Source organism: Acipenser ruthenus, chromosome 20 (assembly GCF_902713425.1).
Source record: "Acipenser ruthenus chromosome 20, fAciRut3.2 maternal haplotype, whole genome shotgun sequence".
Taxonomy (NCBI): Eukaryota; Metazoa; Chordata; class Actinopteri; order Acipenseriformes; family Acipenseridae; genus Acipenser; species Acipenser ruthenus.
The window spans coordinates 26214016-26229103 of record NC_081208.1 but is presented as its reverse complement, the minus strand read 5'-3'; the positions used below and the strand labels follow the sequence as shown (position 1 = coordinate 26229103).

Below are 15088 nucleotides of genomic sequence, written 5' to 3'. Positions count from 1 at the left end.
ATAATGGAGGTACTTATACATTGATTGGACGCGGAAAGGGATGAGGAATTGCATTCTCTGCCAAAGAAAGAATAGATACACTTTAGAAGTGTATTGGTTTGGAACAATTAAATGAGTTTAGAGAATAGTGTGTCTAAAATAAAAAGTAAGGCTATTTGTCTTGAAGAGGTCAGATTTGTGTTTGTATTAAGGATTGTAAACTAACCTACACTAATATCTGTTGTTAGAGAAAAGAGGTATCCACCAACCAGCAGGATCCATAATTGATTTCAAGATATGAATACAAATTGTGAACAAAGAATAAATTATGGTGCTGTATTAGACTCCCAACTACATTAGATACTAGCTTTACAATGCAAAAAAGTGATCACTGAATCCAGTCTACCATATTTAGTTAATTGCTAAATATGCATATGAGATGTAGAAAACTATGACTAAAGTATTGCCTCATTTTTTAATACTGTAGAAGTGCATGTGAGATGACACGCATTACTGACTGCCTACCCATTTACACAACTAACATATAAACAGACCTATCATTACATCAACTTTACATCCAGTTCATACCTCACAGGACTTGAATATACATTAGTTAAAATAATTAAACTAGAGAATTGTATACATATGGGAATTTGGTCAAACATGATCTTAGTGGAGCTGCTTAACTTAACTTTAAATCAAAGCTTTGTTATCAGTCTAAATAGTGTGGTGTTCATGACACTGGGAAAATGTCACTATTTTCTGACAACCTGTACTTTACCATTGAACCCTTTCTTATAAATGTACAGAGTTGGTTCCCAACTCTAAGAATGCCCTTATCATGAGCACCTAAGCCTGTTTATATTGAGACAGTGACCCCTTCATTTGTACTGATGACCCCTCAGTGTTTACCAATTTAAAAGTCTGCAGCTTGCTGCTTTCAAATTTCAAATTGAAAAGTGAGAATTAAGGTTTAAGGGGGGCACGCTAAAACATGCATGTCCTGGTTTGTGATGACTTGTTGAAACTTTTTATTTGATTTTAATCTTACTTATAAAGCTACAAGATTGAAAACAAATGTGACCCAATTCTTTTATCCAGCAGGCTGAAGGCAGTTCTTGACAAAGCAGGTTCCCTTCAATCCTTTATTTTGGCATCTAATAAGTTGGTGGCTGAAACTAATCAGCACCAGATAATATCCACAATAATGGAAGGCCGCCTCTTAATATTCACACTGCAGTGCCTGTCTCGACTTGAAACTGAATACTTGATTAAAACGCCGGCAGTTCTGTCAGTAATTTCAACTTTAATTTTCAACATGCTTTGAAGAGCAAAAGGTGATGATTTCCCAAGAGGTATAACAGAGAGGCATTATGTTACTGAGTGTAACAGCTTAGCATCAAAGTGATTGTTGCAGGCATTCTGTATTGTCTGTGTCGTTGTCACACTCGGCTATCGTAACTTGTCCCAGGACAGACTGTAGCCCCTCTGTCATCATGCAAGGTCTCCTATGCCAGTCAGTCACCATTCATATGATGTATTATTGCTGGTGATTTCTCTCTCCCTATTCTCTGCATAGCATTGCAGGTGATGAACTCATCAAATGGAGACTCACTCCATTTTGTCCACCTGTCCATCAGTCTCTGTAAATCAACTACTGTATGCATCACAGATTTATTCATCCACCCACAAATACATGCACTCATACATGCATGCACACTTACATTCACACACGCATACTTACATACATACTTATGATTGTACATACATATTTATTACAAATAAATAGATTTACAAATAGTAAACAGTATTCACAGGTGACGGCTGCTTACTTTCTTGAGCTTGAGTACTCCCTCCTGAGTCAGTGAGTCAGTGGTGACCTCAAAAACTTCTGCACCATCCCCTTCCAGCACACGATATGAGATCAGGCCATTCTCACCCATATCGGGGTCTTTCGCCTTGATTCGACCCACCTCCTCGCCAGGGACTGAGGCTTCTGAGACAGACATAGCATAGACGCCTGGGGAGAGAAGACCAGCATTAAAACTGGTTTAGACGACAGCAATCTACAACTTTTAGGAAATGTTCTTATTGTCCAGCTAGTTATCGTCACCTATATTTACCTATCTTCAATATATAATGAGCACAAGTTGTTTTTGCAGTTGTTTTGAACTGCCTATAATATTGTCTTTATAGACAGTTATAGCAACCCTTAATTAAACACTAAATATATTACCTTTTTAACTAGAGTCTCAAAGTACCTATTGAGGGTGCTACAGCAGTAAAGCTCCCCAACTCCTGTCTAACCAAGAGCCCCTGTTAAAGTCTATTAGAGCTGTTGTCTAGCCTATGACTGAAATTGATTTGCAACAGAGATGCAGCTCTTATATATTACAGAATTCAATTTTCAGAGATGACAGTCTTTTTTTGGCCTGGATTTCTTTCATCATTGTAGGAAATTATTTACTGCCATGAGATTTTCATACGAGTTTGCTGTCTGAACCCCCCCTATTTCTAACACATTCTCAGACTCGGGGGATGTCACAGGTGGCCAGCAATCATTTCATTTAAACCGATGACCCTGGATTACACTGACATAAGGCACATGCTGAGATAACAGACTTTAGATCACATGGCAATACACAAGACACGGATATGTATTAAGAATGTTTAAAAGCCTTTTAAGTTATCTTGTGGGCCAGGCTATAGTAAGGTATTCAAATGATTTGATAATGCCTGCAAACAGGCACTGAGATGGCTCACAGAATATTCAGATAAGTTACACTTCCATCACAGATACAGATAGATAGACTGGTTAAATGTTCTGAACACGCCACTACAACAGTATAAGGCAGGAAGTTTTCCTAGAATGCAGTGAGAGGACACATGTTCACACATCAGGATGTACAATATCAACAAGGGAAATTCTGCACTCAAAGCTAATTCCCCATCAGCAATACAAATCACAAGAAGCAGGCTACTGGTCAAAACATTAAGCTCTACCTCTGCCTGCAGCATGAGTATTACAGAGGGTGCACTTCCTTGAGGGACATCACATGCAGTGCCTGTTTCTGCTGAAATTGCGGAAAACATACACTTTTGGGAGCTTTGCTACTGTTCCCTATCTGATTACAAAAAAAAAGAGGACATGAAAAACTGATCATAAAGGCTTACCAAATTGAGAATGTGATTTACTAGATATATAGTTTAAACAGCAAGCATGGATCTGCAGAAAATGTCTGTTTTATATGAGGCTATCCTTGACCCTGGTCTGTATACAGTATCATTGCTTAATGCTGGATAACTGTAACCTCCCCAGCTGCACTTACTCTGTGGAAACTTTGGTGGGTTGTCATTGACGTCTGTCAGTGTGATTGTCACTTTGGTGGTCCCTGACAAGCCCCCCATGTGTCCCCCCATGTCCTTGGCTTGAATGACAACATTGTATTCCTCCTTGGCCTCTCTGTCCATGTTGGGTAAGGCTGTCCTGATAATCCCTAGGAGACAGATAGACATTATTAAAGAGTCCACAGCTGCAACACGTTTTATTCAATGGTGTGTTTATATTTGCAGTTAGAAGCCTCTATTATCATCCTTTGTTTTACAGTGTGCTAGTATGTAAGACATTCCCAACATAATACACTTTTACATAATTATAATATAGCAACCACATTTTAACAAGTACAGTAAGTTAAATAATGTGCATATCTCTCACCAAGGATACACATCAGACATTGTGTGTGTCAATACTGTTAAAAAGTAGGTCACTGTGACCTATATTCTCAATGTAGAAAAGCGCCTAGTAACAAATGGTACATTTTGGTGATTCAGGACCCAGAACTGTTGCCCTCAAGAATGTAATGTAAGAAATATCCATACCATTTCAATATGGTATGAGTAAGAGCTAAACATGGCGCCTAAGGATGACATACAGCGCAGGTACCTCCAATGTTGCCAGGGTAAAATAAACAGAACCAAGGTGCCTACATTTAGTGTACTCTTTTTTAGATTTGAAAGGCCCTAAGTAAGTAACATGATTTGTTTTTATAAGTGTTACTGTTGCTTTAAGCTGCAGTTGTTTTTCATACGATTGACTTGGCACTATTTGAAACCCAGTCACAGATTATGTGGATGGTGTTCTATGCTACCTTAATGACTCCCTTATCCAAGCTTTCTACTTGAAATTCAGATAATCTCAATTCATGTCAGAAATGTGAACCTTGGATGAACTCCAATTAAATATACAGCTTTATTTTATTAACAGGATTCTGGCAACAGACACCTTAGCAAGAAGAATGTTATGTAACTGGTGTAATAATTGTGAATGAAAAAAAAAAATGAGTGTGCTGTGTCTGTTAGCTTCTTATTTGCTGGAACCACATGCTCAACCCTTGTGAATATGCCAAGGAAATGTGTTTTAATGTTTTAACCTGTATCAAAGTTCTTTCTTCTTTATAATATAACATAATACAATATAATATTACAGGGGTGGCCAAACCTCCTGACCGCATACCAACATTTCCATATGGTCGAGAGCCGCAAGACACGTACTGTTTGCAAGCAAGACATTTTAAATACTAGCATTGTTGTGCAGTACAGTAGTTGTTAGGCTATCTCTTGATGGCAGCAAAATACACAAGAACAAGGGATAGAGCATTCCCTACACAGTTTGTGTTATTTGTATTGTACTGTAGATCTCCATTAAACTTTAAATGTAACTATGGTGTTTTTCCATTATTTCTGTTTATACAGTATGTATTACGCACTTTAAATAAAATATATTCTGTTATTATGAAGCAAAATACAATTACAACTGACCTGATTTAACCAAAAACACTGCATAAAAACACACATTTTTGTAAGGATTTTTTTTTTGACAAGCTCTTCCCTTGAAGATCGGAATGCTGCCTTAAGTCTGATCCAGGAGGATATTAATATGAAAATGTGTTGTGATTTGTTTCATAATGATGTTTGAGGTTGCTCACCTTGTAATACAGGCTACAGTGTGTATGATTTGTTGCAGATGAGACACAGGTTTACCACTGTTTTCAGTGAAAGCAAACTCTTCCTCCCAGTCTGGTTTAAAGCCTCATACTTTTGTTTATTACTCGTGGAGGGTTTGCTCAATGCCATTGTCCATGAAACGAACGAGCACTTAATTCAAAATTATGAAATTTACTTTCAACTGCACATCCGGCTTCAAAATACGCATGCACCAGCGAGTGGTGTCAAAAGTCAACAAGTGACGAATCCTTGCAGTGAACATGCAGACTCAAAGAAACAGGAGAGAGAGAGCATGAGAGAGAAGAAAGAATAATTAACACAAATGAGTATAGAGAGCACAAATAATAAACTTGTTGTGTTTATTTTTACTTTCTCTCTTTTCGTTTTTGTTTATTATTCTTTCTTCAGTTCATTCGAGCTGCAAAGCGTGCGTCACCCAGCATTTCACCGGGAGCTGCACTTGAACTGCAAAAGAGCCATGGTTTGGCCACCTCTGTAATATTATATAAAACGGTTGATTGTCAAAGAGGCTGGATAGGAAAATCAAAATATATCTAATTCTCAACAAAAACAATCAATGCATTTTTCTACAATGGTCAGAGATAATCGAAAGGTTCACTAAGTTGATTATCTTAAACACTCTGAGATTCCATGTTATTGACTTTAATCTGGATAAATACATACAAATAACTTAACAATCACTAGTTACTAATCAAAAAATATTGTAATGCTATTTGCCCTTTTTTGATTACATCACCAGTTCTTTCTGTGTAGTGTAATTGGAGGCCAAAGATGAACTCCTTATTTACCTGTATGTGGCTCCACTGAGAAGTAAGGTTGACCCTCCAATATACTGTACACAAGTCTCGCACTGTTTCCATACGTGGGGTCGTCAGCGTCGGACGCTGTCACCTGCATGACTGAGGTACCTGCAGCAAAAAATATACCCTAATCAACAGAGAACTGTGTGGACTTCTGAAGTCACACAAAACAGCAGAACAGATGATTTTGTCTGACAGGCAAAATGAAATAGTTCCAGTTATGTATAAACCGGACATATTCTGGAATGTTGTATACATGTTATACAGCTCAGGTTAATCCTGGCCTGCACACCCCATTCCTTTCAGTCCAGGGCCTCTTAAGAATACACTGATTGACTGATTCACTGAATTGCCTACTAAAATTGCTATCAGAATCATTTCATTTCTGACATCTGAAAAGTAAGGGACAGTGGTGCCTTAGCCTGTTGTTCTACCTAGCCCCCTATGATATATTTATTTTGGACTCTGGAATAGCTAATGTCCCAATACACACCTAGTATGGCACCGTATTTTAATTGTAGGGAATGGAGGTTCTGTAATGCCAGTCTTTAGCCACAGAATATAATACATCACATGAAACCGTAGGGTATTGAAGCCACCTTGCAAATACAATATGCTACAGGGGTGACAAAGTACAGTGTGGTGCACTGGTGCATTGGTCAGCATTACTGGGATATAAGAAATGGGCATGCTCTGAAAAATGTATTAAATGTATACTCTAATTCCACAGGCTTAGATAAATAAATCCCTTTTCTAAGCTACTTTCTTTAATACCAATGCAGTATATATGTATATATATATATATATATATATATATATATATATATATATATATATATATATATATATATATACTGTATACATATATAACTCAAATATATTTTATAACATATCAGATATAGTTCAAATAAACAGTTACTCAACATCTTCATGTTTTTTTTTTATTTTCACATTGCACAAAAACTGCACTTTCCACTTGTGTGCTTTAATGCCACATTTTACTGTGATACAATACTGTATACGAGGACTTACTTAATGTTAAGATGTACCAGGTTTGATTGAGACAATTGGTATATGTACAAACAGCAGCATGAGGCAATGTTATCGGCTGCAATCAATTCTGTGTCACCAGACTCATTACTGTGGCCAGATTACTTCTTCTTCTTGTCTATATTATTCAGGAACACTCAAGGGACTACAATGAATAGTTAGTGATTTACAGTTATAAGGATGTGTTTTTGATCATGATAGATTACTCCAATCCAAAAGTGTTAATTCTTTAGTCAAATGAGACGACAGGCAGCATTGACTGTTGATGGGGTGTATGAAACATGCAAGACTGAAGTCCACAAAACTGCATTTCCAACTGTGTGTAAGTATTCTAAGCAATCCTCTAATGGAAGTTACTGTAAATGATATCGTTTTTACAGGTATATCAACTTGATATAAATGTCCAATATATTGAATTTGAAAAGAGTAAGCCTATGTTATTTCATTTGAATGTCAGACAGATATTAACACTATAGTGCTGCAAAGCCTCATTTATTGAGTGCCATTACTAACTTCCAGATTTCCATTTAACCTATAGCTTAACCAGTTGCTAATAGTGCACTGTACTACATAATATGTTGCTCTTTTTTTTTATCTTAGCTAAAAGTTATGGTTTCTGTAAAAGGTTTGCATTTTTTAATATACTGGGCTGTTTCCATGTGTTTTACTTTTAAACCCAGATTCAGTGTTTAACACATTGATTTTACACAGACTTCAGTTAACATGGTGTGCTTTTTATTTCATGTATTGTTAAAATAAATAGTATAACATAAAATGGCCACTGTACCAAAGGTTTAATAAACAGTAGTCATGTGCTTAGAATTGTTCTGAGTCCAAATATTTTTGGAGCTGGATAGTGTTAACAAATTCAGTATTTATAATGGTGCAGATTTAAGTGAAGCACTTTTTGTAGGAGGATTGCACTTTATGAATTGACTGTATTGTTTAATTTCGATAGCCAGTGTATTTATATAGCAATAAAAGAGTGAGAAAAACAAATCAACACAAAAATAAAGTGATAAAAAGTGATTCATTTTCCACCCTTATCAACTAAACCCTTCAGTGCATGACATTGCTGATATTGGTTGTCTATCAATTGGAAGCTAAATAAATATAAAAAGCAAAACTATCTCCACAGTCCTGATCACTTCAAATCAATTTGCTTGCAATGTTTACAGCAACTAGAACAATTGTAATACATTGAAATTGCCCTGATGGGGAATTCTATCCTGAACCCTCACAAGCATTATTTATGTTGTCAGCAGGCAGAATCACGCTGTAACAGATCGTTACTCTGTGACAGGGCTGTATTAAATATGATATATGATCATGATTTCTGCATGCTGACTGAACCGGGCACTCAGTAAGAGTGGACAGGATCTAGGGGTACCAGATTAACCTTAAAAAACTTGTGTTGACTGGTGATGATAAAACCTGGTGAATATATATATATATATATATATATAGTGTTAAAAACAAACAGACACAACACCAAAAAAAAAAAATGCATTTAAAGATTAATAGCTTCATGAAAAAAAATGACTAAATTGGTTAATACATCATTGTTATGAGCCCCATCAAGCTGTAACTCACATCCTGTTTAAAGGACATAATTTAATCTTGTTTGCATGTTTTGGAGTCAGAATAAACTCTTAAACACTGGGAAGATTGTTGTGTCATCGTTAGTATTTCTGACATTCCACTCCTATATTTTCTTTATAAAAGCATAAGTTAAAATATAAAATGTCACGAAATGGGCCTACAGTTATAGAGAAATGAATGCTTGCAGGGCCCATTTTGTTAAGTGACTCGTATCTTCAGGTGTGTTCCCATGCTTTGTCATACTGGTTAGTACGTACCCACGTTGGACATCTCAGACACCATGGCATGGTAGGGGCCATGCAGGAACTCAGGCGGGTTATCGTTGATGTCCTGCACCTTTACGATGAACTCCGATGGTGGCTCCAGCGGCTTGTTAGTATCGCGGGCCACGGCCTGGGCCGTCAGCGTGTACTGAGCACGCTCCTCGCGGTCCAGCGTCTTTGTGGCATGAATATTCCCTGTCTTGTCGTCAATAACAAAAATGGTGCCTGCGCCTTCCCCTGAGAGAATGTACTTTATTTTCCCTTCCCCAGAGTCAACATCAGAGTGGAGCTGAGGGAGAAAATAGTCTGTTAATACCGAGAGATGCCATCGGTGTGTTGAGGCTGTATGTATGAAACCCAGATCATTTTTCCCAGATAATTTCAGCCACAATAATATTTCAAGATTTAATACTTTCAGTGAAGTCAAAAACAAAGATGTACCAGAAAGTGCTTATTGTCTAAAAAAAGGGCCTGGTATTTTCTTATTTTGTTAAAATGCTAAAACATTATACAAAGTCTAGCAGACAGGTATTCTCAGGGTATTATATATTATTTGTAAATACACGGTATGTGTGAAGATTAACACTCCTGAGTCTTTAGAAGTATGCAATAATTGTAGGGCCAGAGTGCTGCTCCCAGCAAACTGTTTTCATTATTAAACCATAATTCCCAAGTGTCGTCACTCTGAGGCTGCAATAGTTTTTTAAATGCCACTTAGTATATATTATTGGTATCCCTGACTAAACCTTGATGTTAGGAAGACCACAGGGACATTCACATTTTTTTTAAAAAAGGTATTTAAGCAAGACAAAACCATTGAAATGTCACATCTCATTGACAGGGTTGTCATGCCCCATTTTTCAGGAGATGGGTAAATATTATTATTATTATTTGTTTATTTAGCAGACGCCTTTATCCAAGGCAACTTACAGATACTAGGGTGTGTGAACTATGCATCAGCTGCAGAGTCACTTACAATTACGTCTCACCCGAAAAACGGAGCACAAGGAGGTTAAGTGACTTGCTCAGGGTCACACAATGAGTCAGTGGCTGAGGTGGGATTTGAACCGGGGACCTCCTGGTTACAAGCCCTTTTCTTTAACCACTGGACCACACAGCCTACAACTATCCTTATACCCTACATTCAAAGATGGCATGGGATTGTTTGTCCACAGTGGAGATCTTGGTTCAGAGGCAAGAGGGAAGAGATAACCTTTTGTAGAGATAACCCAATTGTAGAAATATATATGTTTGTCTCACCCTGCCCACTAGCACAGGGTCTGGTCCTGTGTACTCTTCAATGACAAAGAACTGGTTCCACACCCAGCCTCTCTTGGAACGGTGGAGGACCTGCCCCTCCTTGCCCTTCTCACGATGCCTGTGGTGGGAGAGTTGTCGCAGGTGGGTGCGCTCCACGGGCACAGAGGCATGGCTGCAGATGACCACGCTGAGGCACAGAAGAAACACCAGCAGACCCAGCCCTTCCCTCATCGTTCTCGTTTTCCTTGTATGTGTGTCTGTGCGTCTGTGCAAGCTGGCAGTCCCAGCGCTGCTCCAATACTCTTTCTCTCTCTTTCTTTCTCACTTTCCCCGTCACTTGAAAGCCAGGCCTGGACCTCAACCCCGAATCCTGCAGATTGCTCTGTGGCTCATCGCAGCTCTTCTCTCGCTCTCTCTCTCTCTCTCTCTCTCTCTCTCTCTCTCTCTCTCTCTCTCTCTCTCTCTCTCTCTCTCAGCCAAAATATTCAAGTTCTGAAAGGACAAAATAAAGACAACACAATTAGTAGCAATAAAAAAAAACAACTTCTTGTCTAGTTATATATATATATATATGGTACAAATAATTGTCTCTTGACTTACGCCAATAAGTAGGGGATAATCCTTCAAAATTCAATTTCCCATGGCTCAGGATGATCGAGACAGCTAAGGTCGCACACTCCGTAATGTTCCTTAATGATACACACTAACTCAAGTATTAAACATTATTTTCATTGTATTTAGACAAACAGGAGATTTAAAAGTCCACGTCCATGACGCGTTTCAACTCAAACAATGTATTCACCACCTGACGAAGACTTGTTCAAGTCGAAACCTGTCTTGGACTTTTAAATCTCCTGTTTGTCTAAATAAAATGAAAATACTTGAGTTAGTGTGTATCATTAAGGAAGATTACGGAGTGTGCGACCTTAGCTGTCTTGATCATCCTGAGCCATGGGAAACTGAAGTTTGAAGGATTATCCCCTACTTATTGGCGTAAGTCAAGAGACAACTATTTGTACCATAGACTTTTACCTTACTGTGTATATTGAAGCATTGTTGTGCACGAAAGACTACATTTTGACTCTATATATATATATATATATAGAGAGAGAGAGAGAGAGAGAGAGAGAGAGAGAGAGAGAGAGAGAGAGAGAGAGAGAGAGACACAGAGAGAGAGAGAATATGCCATGACCCCACCTGAAAATATTGTGTTGTCAGGTCAGGTTAACGAGTATAAATACATTTGATAGTGTCAGTTGGGCCATGGCATATAATTTACCTTTTAAAGTGATGTCATATGGGCTTTGCTGTTTCCAATCAGTTGTTAAATATGACAATGTGTCAAGCAAGTTATTTTCTCACAAAAAAAATACCGTGACAACTAATCAGTTGGCAGTTTAACTTTTCAACAATATCCACAATACTAAACCCAACAATATGTCTGTAAAACTACCCACTATACACTGTTTCTACTAAATTGATTGTGAAATTGTGAAATTCTGATGTTTGTTTGTTGTTTTATATTGAACATGGTGCCATCTTGTGGCCAGATATTATTATACTTTTAATTTTCACAACTTTATTTCAATATCTGAGACTATGAAATTGCTTGCATGTACGTCTAGTGTTACCTACCTACAGCTTAAACCTCTTCCTAACTAAGACTTAAGTACTACAACAAAAAAAAAACTGCATGATGATTGCATATCTGAGAATGAGCTTTACAGATTCATAGATTTACTTGTAGTAAATGTTCATCAGTGGCTTTATGAAAAATAAGATGATTTTTCTGAAGTAAATCTCTCTGCCTCGTCATCAAACACAGGATAACATGCTGAGAGGAACCTAAAGCCAGATGGTGCTGTGATTGCTTTGTTCATTTTCTACATCCCCCTAGCAATCACTGATCGAACACAAGGATAAAAAGCCTGAAGGGGACTGGCTTGCTCAACGAACTCAACAGTCATGGCCCCCATTCACCTTTGGTCAGCCTGTTCAACAGCAGAAAACGATTCTATACCACCTCGAGTCAAAGAAAGAGAGAACCTGATGAGCAGGTCTGCTACCTCTGGCAAGCCCAAACTTCATTCCCCAGAGCTGTCCACCCAGTTACTTTATTCATCACCAATAAAAACAGGTTTCTATTTCATTTTTTGTAAGCCACTGATGAAATAAATCCGTATTCTGTTGAGTTTGGAGTAGAAAAGGAATACAATGGGAACCTTCCATTACAGGAACCACGTTATCAAGTTAACCGCAGAATGTCCAGAAAGATAATTTATTCCCCTTCCCTGTCTGAATATGAGCATACACAAAGATGTATAGATGCTAGGGACCAATTCACAAAGCATTTTTTAAAGAATGTTCTATGTAGCGCATTTAAACTTCCCACACTGTGACGTATTGTAGTCTGCTTTTCTAACCTTATTGCGCTTGCTGTTTTGTGTTTTCCTCCGCTATTACAGTTGAAAAAAAAAAATAATATGTATTTTGGTGGTCTTTCCCTGCACGGTTAATCATATGATACCTGAAGGGCTGCAATGCCAGATACCACCGAGTTATCCAGGCACTTCTGTCCTTCATTGTGCTTAAACACTTGAGTGGGGCGTGATCGAATGAATGTCCCAGCAGGAAGTATCGTAAAGAGTGAGTATCCCATTTAATGGACAAACACTCCTTTTCGACTACAGAGTAGTTGAGCTCCCGAGGGAGCATCTTTTTACTGAGTTACATGATGGGGTATTCTACTACATCTATTGTTTGGGACAAAACTGCACTGTGTGCAATGAGTGCCATGTGCACCGTGGCACCAAAGTACCAGGGGCTGAGCGTGCACTGAGGTACTGAAGCACCGGGGAGCAGCTAATGCAGAGGTGCCTAACCTGACCGCATGTAGTCACAAACCAGGTCAGCGGACAGCATATACCAGTGGGGACACACAGGCTGAAGCCGCGGTGGGTGACGAAACACAACAGAGAAAAACAACAGGGGAAACTTTTTATTTTTTCATATAAGCCCAACACACCAGGATGGGCGGGCCGAGGTAGCCGGCGAGGTCTACTCAACAGCAGGGCAGGTCAGAAAGCAGCCCTGGTGGAGGAATTACAGGGTTGACTGGCTGTTGTTGTGTTTTTTTTTTTTTGTTTATTATTATTTTATATATACTGCACTACAGCTAATTTTCCCAGCACAACACAGGCAAAGCGGGGTTGTGTGACAGGGTCGACAGACACGCAACAACAACAGTATAATAATTTAATATATATTTCGCCCAACTGCTCGCACAGCAGTCGGCGAATCACTCAACAGCGGGGAAACAGCAGAGCCTGGCCCTGGCGGAGGAACTGTGTTCTCCCCAAGAGTGTAGGCTGAAAAGACACACACACACACACACTTTTAAATAATACTGTACAGGCAGTCGCTCACATACAACAGATGGTAAACAGTAAAGACAGGCAGGCTGTGAAAAAAGGCACAGAAAGCACAAGAAGAGCTAGAATGGAGCCGCTGATTCCAGGAAAGCGGCAAGCCAGCTTTCAGCATGAATGCAGGGGAACTGCAGTCGACTCGGAAAACGCTCTTTCAAAATACACTCAGCTGTAAACACAGATGTCTTACCTTACCATCTTGAGAGGCAAAAAGGGAAGTGGCTTCCAAAATAGTGGCTGACTATTTTGATCCCTCGGTAGGCGGGACCGAGGACGTCACCCCAGGAAGCTCTCATATAAAGAGCTCAGTAAATACCTACCAATAGGCAGGCATATCCCATGAGTATGTTGTTGGTCAATTTCAAATTGAAAGGGAACTAGTTTTTTGTGTTGCATGCCTTATTTCTCAGGCCTTTTCCTGAATTGCCAACTAAACCTCCCAATCTCTCCCTCTTCTATTAGACTTGGTGAGTGCTTCTTTCGTTCTGACAATTATGTGGCACTGAGTATAAGGAATTCTCCCCCCACAAATTTGCAATCCTGCCACATAAAGACATGTTGAGAGGCCCTTTATAAATAGTATCAAGCCAAATCGATCTCCCATTCAGGCTTAACTTAGCCTAGACATAGGAAGAAAATAAGAACAGTGAAAGGAAACAAGACTGATAATTGCTGTGAACTTTGTAGTTAAAAAGACTGCCATTCCTTGTATATGACTTTGAAGCAGATGACAAGCATAATTGCATAATTAACATAAACCTATTGAAAAGTTTAATGTTGCAGTCAGGAGTTTCTTAAGCCTAATAGCCTTGCAGACTAGGTTCTGTGGTGCTTTTTTTTTTTACATATATTTTTTATAATCATTAAATTATATAACTTAAAATAAATGTAGGTGTTTGGGCAATTTTGATTTGTGTTTATTATATGATATTTATTTTTGTAAAGTTGATCAAATGCATTTTTGACTAGTGAACTAGTGAATCACAAATGACATACTTATTTATTTATTAAGTACCATTGATAAGTATATATATATATATATATATATATATATATATATATATATATATATATATATATATTTTTTTTATTTATCTCCAATACCAGTATCAAGGCCAGTTGCCTGAAGCACTGTGCTTACAATGAAATAATCTTAATTTTTTTTTTCATCCAAGTCGGACATGAGAGCGGTTGAAGGAAAACAGAGGCTGGTGAAACGCAGCAATCCAAGAAAGTGAGACAAATAAAATGATCTCTCTGGTTACATACATGAACAGGCTGCCTTTGTGGGGCATGGATAACCTACCACACTCAGTGCAGGGAAAATGGGGGCTCAGTATTTTTGTATAGATCCTTGGAACGTTTAACACACAACAGGGCAATAAGAATATGAGTTACAGACAATACTAATGAGCATACTGTATACAAAGAGGTACCGTTATTTAACAATGGGTGGCATAAAGCCTGGTTTGAATTCAGCCAGAATGAGCTATGGTGATAGCCCAGCAAAAAGGGGGACTCTATCAAAAAATACACTTTATGACCTGTACAATTTCCAACACTTAACTTGTGTAACATGATAAAAGCTCAGAATTAAAACACACATGTTTGAACCCCTCTGGATATTTACAATACATAGCAACATATAGTATACAGGGACAGTATAAGTCAATACAATAAC

At 38.3% G+C, this 15088-nt stretch overlaps 1 protein-coding gene across 1 annotated transcript in view; it reads right to left on the bottom strand.

Annotated features, from left to right (window-relative positions):
• The window catches only part of LOC117425684 (cadherin-11-like), a 46453-nt gene that overhangs the window by 8074 nt on the left and 23291 nt on the right, over positions 1-15088 (bottom strand). Inside the window, 5 exon segments of the mRNA XM_034042840.3 lie at positions 1812-1999; positions 3309-3476; positions 5793-5912; positions 8714-9008; positions 9980-10471. Of these exon segments, the coding sequence (XP_033898731.3) occupies positions 1812-1999; positions 3309-3476; positions 5793-5912; positions 8714-9008; positions 9980-10210 (1002 nt within the window). The 5' untranslated portion in view covers positions 10211-10471.